The sequence below is a fragment of the Pelmatolapia mariae genome, linkage group LG16_19, assembly GCF_036321145.2.
Source record: "Pelmatolapia mariae isolate MD_Pm_ZW linkage group LG16_19, Pm_UMD_F_2, whole genome shotgun sequence".
In the NCBI taxonomy this organism is placed as follows: domain Eukaryota; kingdom Metazoa; phylum Chordata; class Actinopteri; order Cichliformes; family Cichlidae; genus Pelmatolapia; species Pelmatolapia mariae.
The window spans coordinates 50154983-50177008 of record NC_086241.1 but is presented as its reverse complement, the minus strand read 5'-3'; the positions used below and the strand labels follow the sequence as shown (position 1 = coordinate 50177008).

The following is a 22026-nucleotide window of genomic DNA, read 5'->3' as shown; positions in this document are numbered from 1 at the left end:
CCAGGCCAAATGCAGCTTGATCCCTATGCACAAATGCCGAAGAAGCTGATGTTAATCCGTGCTATCAGTGGCCAAGTGTATGCACCATTAAAAGAATTCAACAAATGCCAAATATTTGACTTGTAATGCTTACAAATGCACAATACTCTGTCTTATTGTGGTGAAGTTTAAATTTGTTATTCGTGAGGGTGGGGAGGCTTTTTCCCCCTTCCGGCCCCTGTATTCTCTGACTACCTTTTGTTTTCTGTAGGTGTTATTGCACTTTGAAACTGGACACCAGTTCAAATAGAAGGCCATTACTGCAGAGACAACAGGGCTGAAGCAGTAATAGCACCTCCAGCCATGCAGATTCCTGTTAAACAAGACAGAGCCATTAAAGCGTGGAGGAGACTGCTAGACAAAAGTGGCACTTTCACCAGAAAAGCATGAGGGGGAGGGGGGGGGGGGGGGGGAGTGAATGTGTGATGTACTAAAAGAGGTGTTACTAGAGGCTGAGAGGTTCTTAGTAGCATCACGTGTGGACATTTGGATAAATTAGATTTCTGAGTCAGTCTCAGAAAAGCAATTAGCCAAATTACTAGGCCTTGGTGTTATTATTTGACTAATGCGCATCAGCCAGTTGACTGACATTACAGAATGAAATAAGCATGCACTCACGGACCGGAAGCCAACAAAAGGAATGCTGAAAACAGAGACAAAAATGAAAAAATGAGCAATGGTGTGGTGAAAGTAAAACCTCGAGGCATGCACATCCGTAGTGATGTCATTAAGTTGCACAATCAATCACATGCATTAGCCAGCTGCAATAAAGTCATAATCAAATAACACGCTGTAAAGAGCCTAGGGGGTTACCAGCGAAATTACAAAATCTGATTTCACAATTTTTTTTCACACACTCGCTGTTATGTCAGTCAGAAAATGTACCAGGAGGATTCTGAATAGTTTTTTTTTTAAATTTTATTTTTTTACCATGTCTGTTCCCACTTTATGTTCCATCCTCGGTAGGCAAAACTACTGCACTTATAAATCATGTGATCCTTGGCACATTTTGCTGAAACAGTAAATAATAGAAATGTAAATACAACGACAAAACGTTTAAACCTTTATTTCCGTCAAATATAGGAAACTGCAATCACGTCAGGAAAAAGTATGATCCCTTTAAGAATTCCCAGATTGTACTCTTTGTTTACATAACAGAAGGTGCGATCCATAAACCATGACGGGTGGTTTCAAAAATGATTATTACAATGTAGATTCAACTGCTTTGTCTACACGAGAATTAATTAAAGATGAAACATTCTCATGTACTATTATCTATGTGTTTAATGAATAGATACAATAAAATTTGACCAGGCATACCATTTTAACCTAGGCGTAGGTAGAGAGCCCCCCCTATACAAAGTAAAGTAGAAGTGAATGGTACGTTCCGGCCCTGGTCCTCGCTGTTTTTGTATCTGCTTTAGAGCGCATTCAACCGCCAAGTAAGTTACGTTTTGCTATGTCACGCCGAGGAAGTTTCAGACCAGTTTATTTTTAGCAAACTTGATTCGTGAGAACACTGAAACACATGCTGCCGTGTACGCGATCTGAAACGAGTCTGCGTCGCGCTTTTTAAGGAGGAATTTTAGGTAATTTGTGAACCGTTATTACTGTAAAGCTAACAGTGAAGTGAAGCCAGGAGCCTCATGTTTTCGTTAAGCCAAGAGGAGCACTGCGCCCCATCCATAGACCTAGTGAAATACGGAGAGCTGGTGGTTCTGGGGTAAGTTGAATCGTTGTTGTATTTGCTTCTGAGTAAGTGTGGACATGAAACTGAAAACGAGTGTTTGTTTTTAAGTTTCACAAGCGGGCACTCACACTGCTACCTAAGCTACATGACTGTAAGTTTTTGAAAATAGCATGGAGTTAGCAGTGATGCGTTGTGTGTGTTTTTTTTTGTTTTTGTTTTGTTTTTTAAATTCAAGATCAACTTCCAACACAGGCGAGATTATATAACATCAAAGAGGCGCTGTGATGGGAGCACGTCAAGCTCTGTTTAGAAATTTACAAGCTCACGTTATCCCACAAATCAGACACGTGCGCAATTACAAATGTAGACGTTTTAAATATCCCATTCCCTGGCAACCCCGATAACTACAAACTGCCTGCATGTGTCTACATATCTGTGTCCGTGAAATAGGACAGATTTGGGACAACTTTGGGAACCCGAGTGAAATTTATTCAGCAACTCTGACCGGACGCTCCTTCTTACCTTAGAGTTGGATTCATGGGGTTTTAGGAATTCGGAAGTAGTGATGGTCCCCTCCCCCAGCCCCAGGGTGCTTCCTTTAACACAACTTCTGCAGTCACGCACGCACGTACTGCCGGCTGTTCTCCGAGTTTAAAATCACACACCTTGACCTGCAAAAAGTTATCTTTACATTCCTTATTTAACAGACAAGGGGAGCTTAAATGTCGGATAACAGCGAGAGCCTTATGAAGTACTCTGTAATGATATATGTAATTCGATAAAATGATATTGGGATATGCTACCTGATGTGAGGAACATTCAAAATGTTATTTATACAGTAAAACATTTTTTCTGTTCACAGAGAAAATCAGCCAAAGTATCTGCTGAATTATACTGTATAGTAAGTAGTAAGGAGTCGGTTACTGATTTCCATACCTTATACAGTATCTGCCATTACCCACAATGCTCCAGTGCAAGTCAGAGAAACAAGGGAAAGCAGTGGACAAGTTTATCTAATCTCACAGGATATATTCTTATATTGCTTTATACTAGCAGACTCTAAGCTGCCTATGGGAACAGCATCAAAGGCTGTTCAGTCAAGCTACCTTTCTGCTGTTTTTTTCCATCTTTGTATTTGTTAATATCTCAGTATGGAGTAATTTTTGTTGGGCATGCACGGAACCACCATGTTTTCACAGAGTGTTGAAAACAAGCCGAGCTGTAGTTCTTTTAGTTATTTATTTATGTGTTTTTTATTATTCATCTGCTTTAAATCATCTTATGCGGCTTCTTAAAAGCCTTACTGGCATCTTTACATTTCTTGCCCAACCAGTAGATGATTAGTAATCAGTTCCTTATTGTCAAGCCTCCATACTTATTTAAGCTTTTAATCTTATCGCTTACTTATTTCAAAGTTTACAAGGCTCTTCTGACAGTTTGACATTGCAGAACAATTACGTCAAACCTGCAGCAGTGGAAATTTTGCCTTGGTGTCAAGAACCTGTGTAGACGTACATTTTTTTCTATATAGTAAACTGGTCAGGAATCTCTACAGAAACTGATAAGAGCCTCACCATTAACTGTATTGTTGTCAATAAAATATCAGTAATTTCCCCAATGGAAAAAAAAAAGTCAGTCTCATACATTTACTGATATAATTTCAGGTAAATATAAAACATGGGAAAGAAATTGCCAAGGAATTATGACTTAAAGCATTATTTATCAAAAAAGATGGTAATATTCTGTCAGTCTGTTATTTTGCCTATCAGATGTATTGATAGCTGGCATGTGCTGGTCATTTTCAGGCTATTTGTTGAAGTAATCTTTGTTTTTCACATCACTCTTTACATTTACAAAGCCTTTTGTAGAAGAGCACACCTACTCCTGTTAAGTATTTGAATTATTTGGCATTCATTCTGTAACTATCCAATTGCCACTTGTACTGGATAATATCAGACAGTACACAGACAGAGTGTGTTAATGTAAAAAGGCAAACAAAATAAGCAGTTATTCACATCTGTGTTGTCACCGAATAAAGCCAGTGTAACTTTTACCTTTATTATATCATAACTGCTTTGTCCTCTTTGTGTTTTTGTTTTGTTTTTTCATTTTGTTTTGTGTGTTTTTGTTTGGTTGTTTAGAATTTATTTAGGACAAATTGCCACAAGCTATCCTTCTAAACAGTCACCTTCTCATCCTGTCTGTATTGTCATGGCCAACAGATGATGGAAAACACGAGTGACTGAACTTTGGCCACTGGCCAGTCCTGAGGCTCTTATAAAAGTTATTAAATTTTTATAGTTCACATTTACTGGTGTCCATGCGGCTGTGTGACTTTCATCTTTACAGTATTTGAAATAAGGTGCTGAAATGATGGCTTACACAGAGAGCAGACTACACTGTGTTTTTGTACACTGCCCTCCACCCATACACTCGCAGTCATAGTGCTTATTGTAAGGGATAAAAAGTGCTGACTGCTTATTACCCCAGGCTCAGTATGTGGCATGTTTGAAGCTGGTACTTTTGTTCTCTCCCCTGACATAAAGACACATATGTGAATCAGATGTGACGGGTGTATAATCACTGCCATGACATCACATCCCATTGATAAAACTGATGGTAGACAAGATAGCTGACAGCATGGAACAAAGCTTGTTTGAGCAGCAGTTCCCTCAGCGGTTTGTTGCCATGACCGTGGTGGCTCTTATTACTTGCATGGCTGCCCCCCCATCTCTGCCGCCGCAGATTGGCTTGGTGCTGGTCAGTGAAAGGAGGCAGGATGAGGAGGGGGTGCTGCATGGGTATCCTGCAAATGAAAGGATGGATTGATCAGGACTCAGCCTTTGCCTCTCTTCGGCTTCCTCTGTCCATTGTGGCAGGGAGACTAGGCCTATTGATTGAACTTTCTACATTTTGCCTTAGAGAACCACTCATTAAAGGAAAGTGTACAAATAAACTTGGGAGCATCTTTGGTACAGACTGACATAGATCGTGCCTTTTTATTAATATTATGAATTATGTAATTTAAATGGTATAAAGAGAAGAGACATCTCTTTCTGGGTTTTTTTGTCAGTACTACAATAGAAGTATTTAAAGATTTCAGGTGTAACTGGTTGAATCTAGAGTGGTGCAGTGGTTAGCATGATCACCACTCAACAAGTATTCAAACCTCTTGGTGGATTGAGGCGTTTCTGTGTGCAGTTTGCATGTACGTCTTGTGCCTGCGTAGGTTTTTTTTTCTCAGTTGCAGCAGGATCCTCCCACAGTCCAAACACACTCATGTTAAGGTAATTCAGAGGTTCAGAAACTGCAGGGCATGGACAACTAGGCAAAAGAGAGACTTTTATTTATTACCAAACAAGATTTGGCTAATGCTATTGTGCTTACTTATATATAAAGTAAAGTGGGGTATGCCAGAAGAGGTTTGAGAGCCACTGGGATTTTTGTTGATTGTGGATTGGCTGTAAATATGCATTGGAGAGTATGTGGTAGTCTGTCTTTCTGTGTCAGCTCTGTGATTGACTGGCAACCTGGCCAAGATGTGCCCAGCCTCTCACCCTGTGACGTCTGGGCTAGGCTCCAGCACCCCTGCTGCCCTAAGTTGGATAAATGGATAAGAAAATGGATGGATGATGCTCATTTAGTTGACTCATACTGTCTTTGCTCATCATGCCATCTGGTTGTCTGGTAATGATGTATTATTTATGTATTTTTACAGCTTAGATTGATTTAGATGAAGTATTGATAGGCTGAAGTCTTAGTGACCTAGAAACCATCTTGTGTGACCCTGTAAGCCTAACCTAACTTTCTGTAATTCTAATGAGTGTTACAGCTATTCAGCATATCTTCTCCTCATTCTGTGAACACTAGCCTTTCATGTTAGCATAGGAAGTAGGAGGTGCTGTTGGCTCCTTACCGCAACCCTGGAGGATAGGTGATATGCCAGAGTCTTCTAATCCCTGCTGCTAAGTATTGGAAGGTAAATCCGCTGTCTGTCTGGCACGGGTCAAAAGGGAAAGCGATCACAATTAGTTGGAACGCAGCTTTAAAGAGCCTGTCCTAGCTAATGTGACGGTGGCAGTTCCATCATGACAGAATATTGTTCCTCGGTGTAATGCTGAATAATTGAAAGCATATGCTGCGTTTCTTGCAGAGCTAGGGTTATATTCTCCAGTCAGAATTCATCATGGCAAAAACACTAAGCTGGATATCATTTGATTGTGTGCTTTGTATGAGACACACAGGGGCAGGTAACCAGCCAGTAGACCCCCCTAAACTGAAAAGACATCTTTATGTAGGGCTAGCTGGTCTTTATTTAGGTGGGGTGTTTTTAGAGCAGGTCAAATAAAAGTGGAGTACAGAGAACAAACCATGTGAAATTAGCTTAGGAATGTGTGCATCAATAAAGGGGCTTTATTTGTTTTCTCTTACAGATTACCTGTGAATGAAAGCAACACAATTACTATATAAATGGGGGGAAAAGTGAGCATTATTTTATTTTTCTTTAGATTTAATGTGACTTATGTCTTGTACACTTGTACTTTATTTTGAAAGCAGCATGAGAAGGCCAGCTCAGGCTTTTGGAGCCCAAGATTTCACAACTGTGTAAGGGTCTGCATTTAAAGTGTGCACTGGTCTAATGACATGGAAATAGAATCCCTGAAATGGCCTTGAAAGGAGTACTATCAGACAGTAATCACCACTAAAAGTAAAAGCTGAACACTTTAGGAGAGAAGGTAAGCAGGTCTGCTGTCATTTGACACTTTCCTCCTGTCTTTCTGTCTTTGTATTTGTTGCATTTAGTCCATAGAATCTTCCAGTGCCTCTCTAGCTCTCTGTGGGTGGCTTGTCCTACAGGCCAGCTTTGTGCACTGTGCTGACTAGGACCATGTGTTTCTTTGCCTGGCCAGCCGTGTGGAGACATGGGACAGGTGGACTAGCCTGGGAGGGAGGTGGGAAGGAGCAGAAGGAGGTTCTGTTGCTATTGTTCAGAAACAGAAAGGAAAAATGTCAGATTGCATAGTGGCTCGTAGACTCTGTTCCCCTCCGATACATTGGTGTGCAAACTTGAGGCATATAATATAAATGTGTATCTTGTGCAAAGTGTCTGTTCAGCACATTTGTGGTTTATGTGAGTGTGTGACAGAAGGTCTGTGTGTTGGATGATAGTCGAGCATGGGGTGTCCCAGCTGTAGGAACCAGCTGGTGGATAGAAAGAAGACCAGTTGTACCGGAAGGGGCTTCTTCATTCACAAAGAGCAGCTTAGGCTAGGTGCCTCTCAGCACACTAAAGGGCAAAACTGGAGTCTGTTATTAAGTGATTTTGGAAACGGAACAGATAGCTTTGTAAGCTGTATCCGTGTATAAAATTCAGCTTTGAAAGAATGTGTCTGAGTCATCCACCCAGACTGTGCATTCCCAAAGTGATAGCAAACCTGACATGCATCTTAAAACGTGCTCCTGCCTGGGACACAGAGCAAAAGAACAGCTGCAGTTTACACAGTGCACGCACACTGAAATCACCAGCACCAGAGTGCATTATGTAATAAGAGCCGTTATCCAAGGTAACGCTTAGATTACTAATAGGGTGTATTAGATTGTCAGTGATGTAATGCGTGGCAAATCTCCTTTTCAGAACACACGAATGTTTCTAATTCTCCGTGTTTACTTCTTATATGATTACAAGACTTTTGCCTGTAAATCTCATTAGACACATCTTTTTGCAGCTATGGAAGCTGTTAGCATTTTCACACAGATGAAAATAAATAAATAAATAAATAACTGTCAATTTGCTGTCCTTCTCTCCACCCTGTCCCGTCTCTGACAGGTACAATGGCTCGCTGCCCAACGGAGATCGTGGTAGACGGAAAAGCAGATTTGCTCTATACAAGAGAATCAAACCCAATGGTGTATCACCAAGCACTGTGCACGTCCTCAATACACCCCAGGCCACCAAGGTACAGAAGGATGATTTAATGATTTAAAACGATTTAATGAACAGGCTCTCGGTGGGATTGAACATCTGCCTGCCTTTCTCTTCAGACAAAATTTATAAAAGTGTGCAAAAATGTAACAGAAACAGAAGGTGATATTTCTTTTTTTAGGTAATAGTTTGGGTTTTTTGTTTGTTTTGGTTTTGCATATATACATAAGAAGATTTGGCTGTATATGAAGTTGAAAGCATAATTTCTAAAAATGAGCCCTTTTTGTTTTTTTTTCCACAGCAGCTGAATGGCCTTTTAGTGATTGTGGTAGCTAGTAAATTGTGCTGTGAAAAGCACTTTACATTATTGTTGGCAGACCTTAATGTTGACATTTCCACTACAATGACTATAGTTCCTAGCTGGGCTTCAGAGTTTCTCTTCACGGCAGGCTGCCTGCAGGGAAGTGCCACATCCAGTAAAACGTGTTTGCCTTCCTGCATTCCTACCTTCGGTTCCTAGGCGAAACTGCTAAACATCAGACAAGACCCGCTTACCTCTGCGCCACTTGGAGACCAGTGTTTGACATTTTTAGCTAAAAGGCTGTCTGGTTCAGGTTACTGTCAGGTTGTGGAATCCAGAAATTTGCTCTGGGACGATTCAGTGACAGACGCCTTTTCATGGCAGAGATTGCGCTTTATTTTGTTTGAGTTTGAGCTGCAGTGTGCTGTGAAATATGGCTGAAGTGTTCTGCTGCTCCACATCATAAATTACGTCTCAGATAGTTTGCTATCTGCATTAGATGTGGCTGTTTTTACTGTGCATTACATTAGTTACTGGCTGTTTCACTGACCACTTCAACCCTGGCACCCTGTTATGGGACTTGAAGGATGAGCTCAGGGGTTGTTGCTTTATGCCAGCCTGGTTCGTCCAGGTGTATAAACGGTTAAAAAAGGGCCATTCTGTAAGAGACGAGCTAGGTGGTCAGCTTATTTTAAGGAGAAGGGGGTATTACAGAGGTAAATCACTAAAATGAAACAAGCCCCCTGCCCACCCCCTGCAACCCATTCTTGCTCTCTTCCAGTGCAGCATACGAATGAACTGAGAAGTCTCTGCGGCTGAGAGGGAGAGCTCACGTGTCGGTGCACACTCTAGTGTTCATGGCAGATAATGAGGAGCTCCCATGATGCCACTGCCAGCCTCGTATTCAGAACATTATGATTCCAACTCCTACCACTCGGGAAGGTTGGGGAGGATATTTTTGGGGGCGTAGCGTTTATAAAAAATACATATTTGTGTGTGCACTGCTCCTTTTTTAGTTCTTTAACAGGTGGAGCACCATTTGTTTGTAGCAGCGCAGTCAAGACAAGACTGCATGCGATGATGACATTTGTCCCCGTGTGCATCTGATGTTACAGCAGACTGTGGCAGCTCTGATGACCCACTTTCCCTCTCCCGCTTTCCCTCCTGCACGTGACGAAGAGGAGGGGGATGTTTAGGAAATGGAATTTTGCAGATTAGAGCAGAGATGGCATGTGGTACAGTGTTGATGGAAGCTGGGGCCGGGCTTTAACCCAGCCTTCCTCGCTACACTGACATGAAGCAGTTCAGTTGCCTGGCGAGCTTGTGTTAACCGAGGCCAGCAGGGAGTTTATGGTCACTGTTTCGCGAGTTTTTTTGTTCCTCTTCCCAAAAAATTCCTGTAATAGGTTTTAGGATTTTGGTAACATCATGACAAAATTACGCAATAAGCCTGTAGAGCTTTGGCTTAATTGTGAGCTGTAAAAAAACCACACATACACGCTAATAATCCATAGAAATGTTCCAAGTTGTCAAAAACAAAACAAAAATAAGGACAATAACATGTTTTCTTCCAGGAGCGCCTCGTAGTTGTTGATTCTAAGGATGTGAATCATCACTTAAGTGCCATGTGTTTTAATAGTGGGTTTGATTTTTGCTGTGGTCTTTAATTTAACCTCACCAACGAGGAAAGGATTGTGCAAGGAAGTTTTTACTGTAGTTCTGCTGTGCTGTTTGGCACTCTCAGATCCGGTGATAAAATGCCACAGATTGGATGATGATTTATTATACTGTTGCACTGTGTACTTTGTTATGAACAAGTTGGGTTTTTTGTTTGTTTGTTTTCACATTTCAGGCCGTGAGCTGTAAAGGTCAGCACAGTATCTCCTACACGCTATCGAGGAACCATACCGTAGTGGTAGAGTACAGCCATGATAAAGACACAGATATGTTTCAGGTAAAAGTCCGTTCACTTTTACTTTGGCACACAACTGCATTCAGATACATTCACAACCCGTACATTAGTTTCTCAGCGATTACTGTACTTCTTTATAGTCAGAAAACATAGAACAAAAAGGCTTTTGTTCTGCTTTTTTTGTTTTTGTTTTTTTTAATGTACTTCTATACCTAACATTACCAGTTTCGATCTAGTAAAGCCAGGAGGAGTATTTCCTCTCTGACAGCCAACAATGGTCAGAGCCTGTTCCCCATTCCTATGGCAGGATGTGGCTGTAATTTTAACAGCAGGAGAGCTGCTAGTTCTCTGGCTAAGACATGTTGTTTGAATTTGATGCTACTTAACCTGTTTTGTTTTTTTTAAGGACTGACAGTTGTTGGAAAGGTTTTATTGCCCTTTATTGTTTGTGTTCTGTTATATTGCCTACAGGGGCTTCAAAGGCTGTCAGAACAGTAATTGCTATATCCTTAGATTGTCAGTTCAAATGGCTCTTTATGAATGGGATAAATGAAAATATGGATGTAAGCTTTAATTTGACTGATTGACAAGGTCTCTTTGGGCTCTTTTAGCCTCTTTGGTTATACACAACCACCTGATTAGACTGTAAAGTTAAACGTTTATGTATAAAATGCTTTTCACACAGTAAAGTAAGTAAGTAAGAAAATTAAGTGCTGTAATAGCAGAAAAGCAAGTTAAGACACACAAAAAGTATAAACGTTCAAAAACACGTCCAATCAATAAAAATCATCTGTGCCCGGTTTACACTGCTCTAGTATTAATCTGAACGTACAGCAAGGCAGTGATGAGCCAAGGGATGTTAATGTTACAGACACATGCTTCATATTCTGCACCCTATCTTCCCCATGTGTTTAAACAATACTGAACGCACCAGAGAGAAGAGGAAGCCACTCGAAATGTTGGACTTCAGGACAGTGTGAGATGGGGAAAAAGAGGAAATGAAAGGAGGAAAGCCTATTTTTGCCTCTGTTTATTCAGCTTGAACTGTTTCCAAGTGCTGAAAATTATGCTCATTAAAATATATATAGATACTCTGTGTGTGTTTGCTTGTGCACGTACATAAGCTAGCAGGATGCAGAACAGTTGCTGTGTCTGGTATGAATTAAAAAGAACCTTTCTTTATTGATTGCACTGTTTTGAGATACTTTCTTTTGAAACTGTTGTGGAGTACAGCATGATATTAATTATTATTTTTGTGTTGTTTTTGCAGATTGGGCGTTCTACTGAGAGTCCCATAGACTTTGTGGTGACTGATACAATAGCAGGGGGTCAGGAGGGTGAAGAGACTCTTATCACGCAGAGTACCATCTCTCGTTTTGCCTGCCGAATTGTCTGCGAACGTACCCCGCCTTACACCGCTCGCATCTATGCAGCCGGATTTGATACGTCCAAAAACATCTTCCTTGGGGTAATTACTACTTGGTGTACCATTGTGATTATGCACCATCTCTATCTATGCTACTTTTTAGCCTGTAAGGTTACATGGCTGCCTATGTTTTTTTTTTTTTTTTTTTAGTGCTTCTAATCCTTGAAGCTTGTAACCAGATAAAGAAAATCACTGTTTCATATGCACTGTTACGTAAAAAGTGAAATGCCACACATCATGTCAGTTTGTGTCATCATCCATTTTCTGTCTTGCCTGTAGGAAAAAGCTGCAAAATGGAAAAACCCTGATGGTCACATGGACGGCTTAACAACCAATGGTGTGCTGGTAATGCACCCTAAGGGGGGATTCACTGAGGAGTCCAAGCCCGGCGTGTGGAGAGAGATCTCTGTTTGTGGTGATGTTTACACGTTGAGAGAGACCCGCTCAGCACAGACCCCAGGCAAACTGGTGAGTAGTTGAAAAGTTAAAATGTATCAGTGTATGTATGCAGTGACACTGTGATGTTATAGAAGTACTTTAGAATATTAAAGTGGCCCTGTTATGTTTATTATTTTAATTCTTCCACAGCCACTTTTAGAGTAGCTTTGAATGAGTCCCAAATCAAAATAAGTAATTATCTTGATCCAAAGTCTGAAATAATCCATGTTTGCTGATTTCCTGATCTCAATAAGCAAGCCTTCCTCTGATTGGTTGCCTATTGTACACAAAAGGTTTAAATGGCATTTGGGTGGGACTTATGCCACAGAAAAAACTGTCTGAAACTCAGCAGTAACAGGAACTAAAGGTGAACCAGATGTTGTCAGTATGTAGTACAATGTAGTAATAAGAAAGATCAGCATGTCATAGGCAGTGGATTTTTTTCCCATGTAGAAGGTAAATGTGTGCGCACTTCACTATCCTCCGCAGGTGGAGAATGAGAGCAATATTCTACAGGACGGCTCCCTGGTGGATCTGTGTGGAGCAACGTTGCTGTGGCGTACTGCTGAAGGCCTCTTCCACACTCCCACGCAAAAGCACCTGGAGGCACTCAGGCAGGAGATCAATGCAGCGCGCCCCCAGTGCCCTGTGGGCCTCAATACCCTCGCCTTCCCCAGCATGCACCGGAGTCGTGCCCTTTCATCTCTGGAAGACAAGCAGCCTTGGGTGTACTTGGCGTGCGGTCACGTGCACGGTTACCACAACTGGGGCCACCGTTCAGAGCAGGAGGCCAACACTGAGCGAGAGTGTCCCATGTGCCGGGTGGTGGGGCCCTACGTGCCACTGTGGCTGGGCTGCGAGCCGGCCTTCTACGTGGACACAGGTGCACCCACATACGCCTTCGTGCCATGCGGACACGTGTGTTCAGAGAAGTCGGTCAAGTACTGGTCAGAGATCCCTCTGCCCCACGGCACTCACGCCTTCCACGCAGCCTGCCCCTTTTGCGCCACCCAACTTGGCCCAACTCAGGGCTATTCCAAGCTAATCTTCCAGGGTCCGGTGGACTGAGTTTAAGGGGTATTGCTCTGGCTGAGGAGATTAAACAGGAATGCTGACATGCAGTGAAAGATTATTTTGTGCTTTCTTTCATTTATGTAAGCCAGCTCTGGAACGAAGCGAGCCTTTTTCAGGTTCTGGTCATGTACTGTGGATTGACAATAGAGAGCCATTACAGATTGTTCGGGGCCTTTTGTGGCTGTTTGGATGGCCACTGCAGGATGCAGAGATGTGAAGCACACTGGACCACAGACGCACGGCTCCTCCAGAATTAAATACTGTTTTAGCTATCCTGCCAACAAACCTCTTTAAACAAGGCTCCAGTGCTGGGCTGTAAACTACAATGCCTGCTGGTTTTCCATCAGAGGGCTGTAACACTAAGGTTGTAGAAGGAATGAGTTGAATTTACTCATGAATCAGACTGAACCAAATTATAGCAAGCAGGTGTAGTTGAGTCTTCTGGGAAATATATGGGGTGGGGTGGGGGAGGGTATATAATTCAGTTCCTGGTGGGCCTGAAACCAAGATTTTACAGAGCCAGACAGCTGGACTGTTGGCTGAGAGAAAAGCTCGGAGAAGATGGAAGTTTTAATAGTTAACTTGTTAAATGGTCTACACTGATGTCCTGGTCCTTAACCCGTAACGGCATCAACACCTTGTAGCTCTCCGGAGGCGGTTTCTAACTGCCGAACAAACTTTGAGGGAGAGTTGGGGGGTGGGTGGGAAGACTTTTTATGTACAGAGATATAATCCAGTGCCTCAAATCCCATCAAACTATGGGAATATTTTTCATAGTTGTCAAAAAGATATTTTGTTGAAGGTAAAGAGAGAGATAGTTTTGCATACAGAAGGTGTAAGAAAAATAACAACCCACACAGATTCTAACACCAGAGGTATTTTATTACACTGAGGCCCTTGTACTGTTTTGTAATGCAAATGTTAATATATTTTTCTCCAGCATATATAATGTGTGTGAGAATGCTTGAGCGTATGTGTGCGTGCATGTTTGTGTGATTGTGTGCGTGTGGATTGGACTGCGTGGGTGCCCTCGGGCCGTTAAAATCACCCTGCATCGCTTCACCCCGATCCCCAAAAACGCTACCAGAGAGAACGCGGGATTTAACACAAGGTCGCAGGGGCTTGACAATGAATGTACTGAAATGCATTGACCCTTCTCGCTGGTGGTGCTTTGATTATACAACTTGCTTTCAAGGTGTGATCGAAGCCTGCTTTCAGTTAAATAAATCGCCGGAGCCGTACAACCATATGAATCAAGCGTACCTGCTTGCTTGCTAGCTGTCACTGCCCCACACAAACACACACACGCGCACACACACACACAGACACACACTGTATTCAATCTGCACTGTTGTTAGCTTTATCCCCACGCTGGGTTTGATCCAATGATTTGTACGCTGTCGAACCTGGGCACAGTCTCAGCAGCATCCAGAGATTATACCAAATATAAGGAGGAGCTGTTTTCTCTCCACATGCAAGATGCGACGGCCACTTTTTCCTCCAATCCAAAGTGTTTCTGTAAACAATGCTACCCCCAAACTGCTGCTGCTGCTGTGGTGGTGGAATGTTGACAGCTCTGGATTACAGTCAAGGCTGTTCAGTCGCTTCATGGGAACAATGATATTATCACACTCTGTGCCAAATTTGGTAAGTTCTATTGTGTGCGGATGAGTCAAGTTGTCCAAAACAAAAGTAGCAGATGAATTGAAAACTGAAGAATCTGGGACAAATCTGTCTGTGATGTTAGCTTTCCAGACTGTGCCCAAACGAGTGTCGTTTCCAACATTAGATTATGAAATACAATAGTGAGCATTAAAACAATGAGATGTTAAGGGCGATGTTCTATTATATAGCATTAGGTTTTCCCAGACTTTATTATGATGATTAAAAAATTTCAGAGGTATATCTGAGGCGGGGGAAATCTGCCTTTGTCCTCGACATGGTATTTTTACTTTATTTTATTTTTTTCTTTCCGCTTCCCTCTGAAGAGAAACATATTTGGCATTGTTAAGAATGTCAGCAGCATTACACTTTTCCTCTAACCACAGAGCATTTCAGACTCGCCTGATTTCTGCTGATGTTATTTAACTGCCATGCTGGGTCAAGCACTAGGCCACATACTGTACGGTAGCATTCCCTTCTAACCTCATGTGCGTTCGGCTCAAACACTGTGTCCATTGCTTAAGACCGTGTTCTGTAACAGCTGCAAGAGTAGCTGCCTCAAACATTCCTCCTCGGTAAACATGGGTGGGGCCCACAGTTCACCCAAGGGCTTGTTCTATGATTATTATTATTTTTGTGTCTCTAGCAGGAACTCTGTACACAAGCCATAGAACGCACTGATGCTCCTAATGTCTCCTTTGCAAAGAATAAAATATTTTTTAAAAACACTCTGCACCAAGTTGGATTTCTCTCTCGCTCTGACTGACAGTTTCTATTTCATACTTGTGGGTAATGTTCAGGGACTCCTTTTAAAGTGATCCACCGTTTTTTAAAGGGCTGCGTGCGGTTGATGGGGATTTGTTGGTTTTTATTTAGCTGCTGCCTTTGAACACTCCAGATGTCTCAGCTGTGTTCGCACAACCAACATAGCAGCAATGTTTAATCACAGTTACATATGTGTTTCATCATTCCTCTGTATGAGCATTTCTCTCCTATCTTGGTTGCCAAAATGGCTCTGAATTGTGATTGCTCTATCAGTATTTTTTTTTCCAGATAAGGCAGAGAATTTTCTTCAAGTCTGTTTTATTCACATTTCTTGTTCTATCTTATCAGCTTCATCTTAATATTTATTAGAGAATGACTGCATGAGTGTAGCCCCTTGTTTTCAGTAGTTTTTTTAAGTATGCAGTTTCCCTATGAAGCCACAGGAGGGCACTGTTTCCTCAACAATAGCGCCTTTGGCGTTATGCCTCTCAAGGTACTGAGCCTGCGGGATCCAATAGCTTGAAAACACAGCAAATAAATAAAAGTTTGATGTTGGTTATGAAAAACACTAAATATAAATGCATCAAAAATACATATGAAACATCAGAAATTGAATTATTTAAATTGGCATGCCAGTGAGGACTAAAATCCTCCAATTAGGCTATCAGAGGAGTCTATATATTTAGTTTGAACCAATTAATCTATTACATACCATATGTTTTTGTTTATGCAGTCAAATTAATTATAATAGTCTTTTATCCCCATCTAAATCCTGATGTGATGTATAAGGAGTGCATAGTTGTGTGCAATATTTAGCTTTTAGGATTTTTTTTTTTTTTTTTAGTGTACATGCAAAAATATTGTACCATAATGATATTTTCCATCATTCGCATGTGACTTCATCCTCTCTATAATAAGGACGCATGAAAAGGATTTAAATGCATAACATGTCATTCTGGCACAGGGAGGCGAACGGAGCTGTGGGATGCCGTGCTTCCTAATTAACATTTCTGCAGTAGATGTGAAATAGGTTCATATGTCTGCACACTTGCCTGTTTTTCTTAATGACAGAAGAGACACTGAAGGTGACAGCATGCTAATTTTGAGATCACTTGGTGGGTCCCCCTGCCCCTAAGCAAGGCTGGGTTATGCAAATAAAGCAGGATACCTTTTTTTTCCTTCTCTCAGTTTCATGAGTAAGAAATGAGGTGCATGTCCTGCACTAATGCTGAGAATTTACACAAACCATGATCCTCCTATCATCCCCCCTTTTTTCTCTTCTACCATAGTTTTTTCACTTTTATGGGACCATTTTGCAGTTCAGTGGGAGTCGTATTATAATTGTACTAAAAAGTTCCTTTTGTTTGGTTGACTGAGCAATCAGAGAGCACAAAGCTGTCATATTTGCCTAAAACAAGGTGGTGTATTGACAATGATAGCTTGCAAGTTTGCTCCTGTTAAGTGAGTTTTCAAGAACAGGAACAGGAAAATTAGGATGCTTTAGAAGAATATTGATTATCCAGTGCTGTAATGATATATTGGTAGTGTCTTTAAGAATATTAACAGCATAAGAGGAAACCATTACCTGTATCCAGACAGAGCATTTAGAGTTTTTGGGTGGGCAATGGCAAAAAGAAATTCACTCTTACTAAATAAAGTACCTAAGCATTCCAGTAGTTTTAATTTGATAGCTGAGAGCAGTGAGCTGCAAACTATATAGGTATAGGGTTATGGCAATTATTTCTCAGTGATCAGTGAAAAAGTATATGCTGTACATCTCCTCCACACTCCTCTGGGTAGGCGCAACCCTGCACATAGTGATAGTAATGAAATCCAAACTGTTTTCAAGGCCCGGCTTCAAAATGTGGCTGGGGGGGCAATCAGTTGTAAGTGCATGCAGCCTTAAAAAAAAAAAGACTGAAACTTTTAAACAGTGATCGTGCCACTTCCTCAGATATTTAGATGGGATTTTTCCCCCTCTAACAACAGCCAGCAATATATAGGTTATTGGATTAAAGTCAACAACAGCTGTCAATCATCCAGCTGTTACACATCAGAAGGTTGTATTCAGAGTTGTGCCTTAGTTGCCTTTTTTTTTTTCCTTTTTGTCTGTCTGCCCTGTGATTTCACCTAACATGTGAAATGCCACAGGTGGCTGCGGGCTGTACGCCAAGCTATCAGCGGGATACCTTAGCTGGCAAGTTGAATGCTGTGATATTTACCTCAATTACCCAGCGTGCAACTGAGGCAAATTATATGCAGATCATCATCTGTAAATAAGAGATAGTGCTCTTCCCCTCGTGTAAATTAAGTAACAGCACATACAACCCTCAGAAGCTAACACAAGACACATTTGTCTCCCTGGTTTTTTAATAGTAAACTTGGCAGGTCTTTTTTCTTCTTCTTTTTTTAATCTTCTTGCAAATTGGACTGCCACAGCACAGTGCCACATATTGGACTGTGCTGCTAATTCCTCACTATTTCTGTCTCGAGTGATTAGTCACTAATTGTTGCTTCAGTCAAACACCTGCATGTCTTACTTTAAGTCAGGTCCAGTCTTTGTTATCCAGGCCCAAGGTCAAACACCTCACACAGGACTCTCCTCTCACTTCTGAGTCATGCAATTTGAGTTGTCAAACAAAACCATCCCACTTTTTTTTTGTGTGTGTGTGCATTTGTCTCCTTTAGCTTGCAGCCAGCTCTGTAGCACTACACAATTCAAAGCTGTATGCAGTGCAGTTTGAAGAGGATTATGATTATATCAGGCCTATTTACTATTTCATGTGGCTCTTGATGATACTTTGTACTCAGCCTACTCAGCTTATTACTTTCTCAATGAATAACAAATGAGTTGTCAAATAAAAGGCAAATAAACACAGGGCTAAAGAGAAGCCGATACAAATATTTCATTAGAACATATGTGGGGAAAAATAGGTTTGGAAAATCAAGCATTAAATTCAAATACTAAAGTGGGGGCATACTTTGCCTCTCTGAGCATCTCACGCCCCCTCTTTTTTTCGTCTCTTGTCTGCTGTTACACGGGCACATGCGGCGTCTTGCCTACTCATCCAAACAAGAGGACAAATTACTTTAATTATGGAGTAATTGCAGAGTCTTGTGTTAATTAAATCTTTATCAGTTCAAGTAAGTGGATTGCTCCCACATGGAAACCATGCAGTGACGTGCCGCCTTGCTCTCTCCCTCCTCCCCCTTCTGCTCTGTCTAAATTTTCAGTCTAAGACCATCTTTTATTCACGGCCTCACCCGACTCTAACGTCTCCTCACCCCTGCGTCTCACACTGAAATGATTGGGATTAGCATGATTTGGGGAAAGGGTGGGAGGGTGGCAGGGGTGGGGTTGTTTTACCAAGTCTGTCGGCAGCCAGCTGTTTCTTAAAAATACCATAACAAACATGATAGCACCGACACGAGGGAGTGTCCTCACGCTGGAAAATGAGATACAAGATTTATCTCAGGTTCCTGGTGTTTGACAAAATTGAATCCTCTCATTTTAATTGCTCTCGACTAGGTGTGCTGCTCCAGGCGATGAAAACAGGAGCTCTGTATGTTGTCCCTTGTTCTCCGCAGACTATTATGTTCCATTGTGCAAAATGCCGATTATGATTTGCTTTATCCTTGTCATCTATCTTATTTAGGATCATTTAAGTAGCCACATGTTACAAAGGAACAGCAGTCAGCCCTGTTATTATGTGTGTTTGAGTCCCCTGCTTGTTGTAATGAGAACTGGATCACAGAGGAGAATTAATCTCTCTGAAGACCTATTCTGTGGTTCAAGGCCTCGCTACACGTACGTTTTACAGGGAATGGTCGTATTTTTTCCACTTGCAAAAGAGCACAGCGTTAATGCTTGTTGTTTCTCGCAGCTTTGTCTTTTGACTAGTATTTGGGCCAGGCTGTGTGGAGCAAAAGAGAGGCAGCTTTAAATGAAAGGACACAGTGAACGTACACAGAGACCTGGTCTACAAATTCAAGAATGATCTAACTTTATTAACCATGTTTTGTTAAAAACGCACAAAACATGAACAAAAACATAAAACATAAAATTACCTTGTTACGATTCCAAATGATATTCCCAGAGTCATGTGACTAAACATGCGTTAACCTGTTTTTTTATTGGACAAAAAAGTGAGACTGTTTTTCAGGGATGTGAAAACTAGTTTGGCATTATGTACTGTAATTACATGTTATACACTTTTATGGTGCTCACTGTACACTGATATCCATGGGCTGATATATTAACAGCATGCATCTGAATGAAGACAAATAAGTCAGAAAGAACCAGAAAGAACAACAAGAGATCCGCTCCCTCGGTTAATGTCTGTGGGTTCCAGGCTTCAGCCAATCGGCGCAGCATCCCAAGGATTCTTGACAACGTATTAAAAATTAGCATTTTATTTATGATTATGTTAATTTGTCCAATTGCATCTGAGACTTTGACAAAGGGGGAGGAGGTGGTAGGGCTGTGTATAAAACTGTTCCACCCCCTCAATTAAAGCTGAGAGTGCGCACATCAAATGCATCTTGATTGTTTTATTTCATATGCATTGCAGTGGCCCACAGAGCCAATGTTATGAAAAGTACATCCTATCCAGTTATTTCTCACCCTGTCTGCATGCTGCCCATTGATTGTAAGCGAGAGAAGGTTGAGTAAACATGGCTGCTCTTTTTGCAAGTGCAAATACTGCAGAGTTTTAATCTTTCTGCGTCAACACAATGTACATTTTGGCTCGTGGACACCGCCAATGTGCAGCTGTTTAGCAGAGAGAATGTTTATGAGTCGACGAATGGGTGTAATATGGCTGTGAAGCAGATTCAAAGGGGCTTAAGTGGATTACACCTAATTTCAAGGATGCTTAAGGTAAGATTAAAACAGATATGTGGTAGGTTAAGTGAGGAAAATACAAAATCAAATAGATGGAACTGCAGTCAGCCACTTTCTCACGCGTGGCTGCTCTTTTTCTGTATGTATAGCATTGAGTTTAAAAAAAAATCAACAACAAAAATCTGAGACAAAATGCAAATTTTTCATGTAAAAAGGACTCGGCAAAGAAAGCATACGCACATTTTAAACAACAGTTTTGCTCCACTAGACCGTCACAATTCACCGTTAATGCCCTTTCTTATCTTATGCTACAAATCCCCAGAGCTGGAACATTAGAACTCTCTAATCACACACGCTGGCACACAGTGTGGGCACTCCACACAAACACACACACACGCATACAAAGTCACACACCTCACATACAATCTGAAAAAGATAATGAATTTAATACTGCTGCTATTACAGTCAACTAATGTTTGTTAATAGCCTGCCGCCATATGGAACGAGGGCCTCAACCATGTGGGTAATTCCTCTCTTTGGACAAGCTGTCAATATAAAGGCCCTGCGTTTATTTTGTGAATGCATGGGATAGAAGGGGGGGTCTTAATCCAGCTGGCTCTCTAATGATTCCTCTGTGCCCCAAATATGAGCTACATGGCTGCGAATATGCCTACAGTTGTGTTTTATCTCAAATATCAGAGCTAAAATGTGTCCATATTGGCGCTCCAATGAACATTTGCGCATATGTTGTACAGTTTGGGTACAAGACTAGCTTTCTATGTGGTAGGGGCTAATGGAAGTGATGGTTTTAGAGAGAAGTCTTTATGACGTGCCTGATTACCCCTCACCCCCCCGCCATCCACCACCACAAATTCATCCCATCTCCTCCCCACATCCCTCTTGCCAGCACTGCACCCCAGTGGATAACCAAGCTTGGATTAGCAGTGACATCACACTGAAGAGATGGCTGAGCCCCAGTATGAGGAAGGGTGAGTACTTTGGTTTGTGTGTGTCAGATGGGTGTGAGTGTTATGTGTGTGTTCAAGACTGATTAGACGGTGAGGGTGGTGGTGAGAGGGACGGGAGGATTAGAGAGCCATCTGAGAGTTGGTTAGGTGCTGACACCACTCCACCTCACCAAGGGCTCAATTTACTGAAGGATCAGAGTCATTTATGGTGGGCTGGGATTATTATCAGTTCAATAGGGCAATTTCTTTATTACAGTCACCTCTCAACCTGTGAAATATGGACACTTGTGATACATTTACAAATTCATGTATCTTGTTTCTGGCATAATCTAGTGCTCTACTGTGCACGTAATTGTGCATTTGAAGCAGGTACTGTAACAGCTTTAATATAATAATGTTTTAATCCAGTAATAATGCCATTTTCACTGTAAGGCTTAAAACAACCCCTCCAAATGAGGGAAGGCAGGCTATGTTTGAGTTGAGATACTCAGCAGGCCCTCTCAACTAAAGCTCTTGAAATGCACTGAGAAATCATATGCATTAGAAAATGCATATTTGCATGTTGATCCTTCAAAATGGTGCCTGGCAATGAATAGTAATCACAAACAGGTCCCTATAAGTAGCTGGTTTGAGCCTTTAGACTTTAACACATACTTTTCATTGGCATATGTAGTTTCAGTTTACAAATTAGTCAGATTTAGAGTTCTTTCCATTTCTGTACATTTTAGCACACAATATTATACTTGGAAGAAAACCTGAAAACTTGAGTATGTTTTAAAATTTATGAGTAAAGCGCAAAAAGGAAAGGCTTTCAATTTTTAGACTAATTTTGACAGAAAAATAAACTGTCGTGCTAGCGTAAAGATGCAGACCCAACCCCTCCCCGTTCAACTCTGTGAGTTCAAGTGATGAAAGAAGACTGATGCACATTCCTGAATGACATTGAGTGAACAAGGAAGTAGTCATAACCATGTTGCTTGGCCAA

At 41.4% G+C, this 22026-nt stretch overlaps 1 protein-coding gene across 1 annotated transcript; it reads left to right on the top strand.

Annotated features, from left to right (window-relative positions):
- Positions 1 to 1480: 1480 nt before the first annotated feature.
- On the top strand, positions 1481 to 15188 carry peli2 (pellino E3 ubiquitin protein ligase family member 2). The gene is made up of 6 exons (XM_063498978.1): positions 1481 to 1762; positions 7557 to 7686; positions 9806 to 9907; positions 11136 to 11333; positions 11571 to 11759; positions 12219 to 15188. The coding sequence occupies exons 1-6, from the start codon at positions 1686 to 1688 to the stop codon at positions 12795 to 12797; spliced, it is 1275 nt and encodes a 424-aa protein (XP_063355048.1). The 5' UTR covers positions 1481 to 1685; the 3' UTR covers positions 12798 to 15188.
- Positions 15189 to 22026: the final 6838 nt, after the last annotated feature.

What these genes read in the sequence shown, in the direction of transcription:
- peli2 (XM_063498978.1), top strand. Translation starts at nt 1,686, where the DNA reads ATGTTTTCGTTAAGCCAAGAGGAGCACTGCGCCCCATCCATAGACCTA. An exon ending in GGAGAGCTGGTGGTTCTGGG is followed by an intron (nt 1,763 to 7,556) that starts GTAAGTTGAATC and finishes CGTCTCTGACAG; the next exon opens with GTACAATGGCTCGCTGCCCA. An exon ending in ATACACCCCAGGCCACCAAG is followed by an intron (nt 7,687 to 9,805) that starts GTACAGAAGGAT and finishes TTCACATTTCAG; the next exon opens with GCCGTGAGCTGTAAAGGTCA.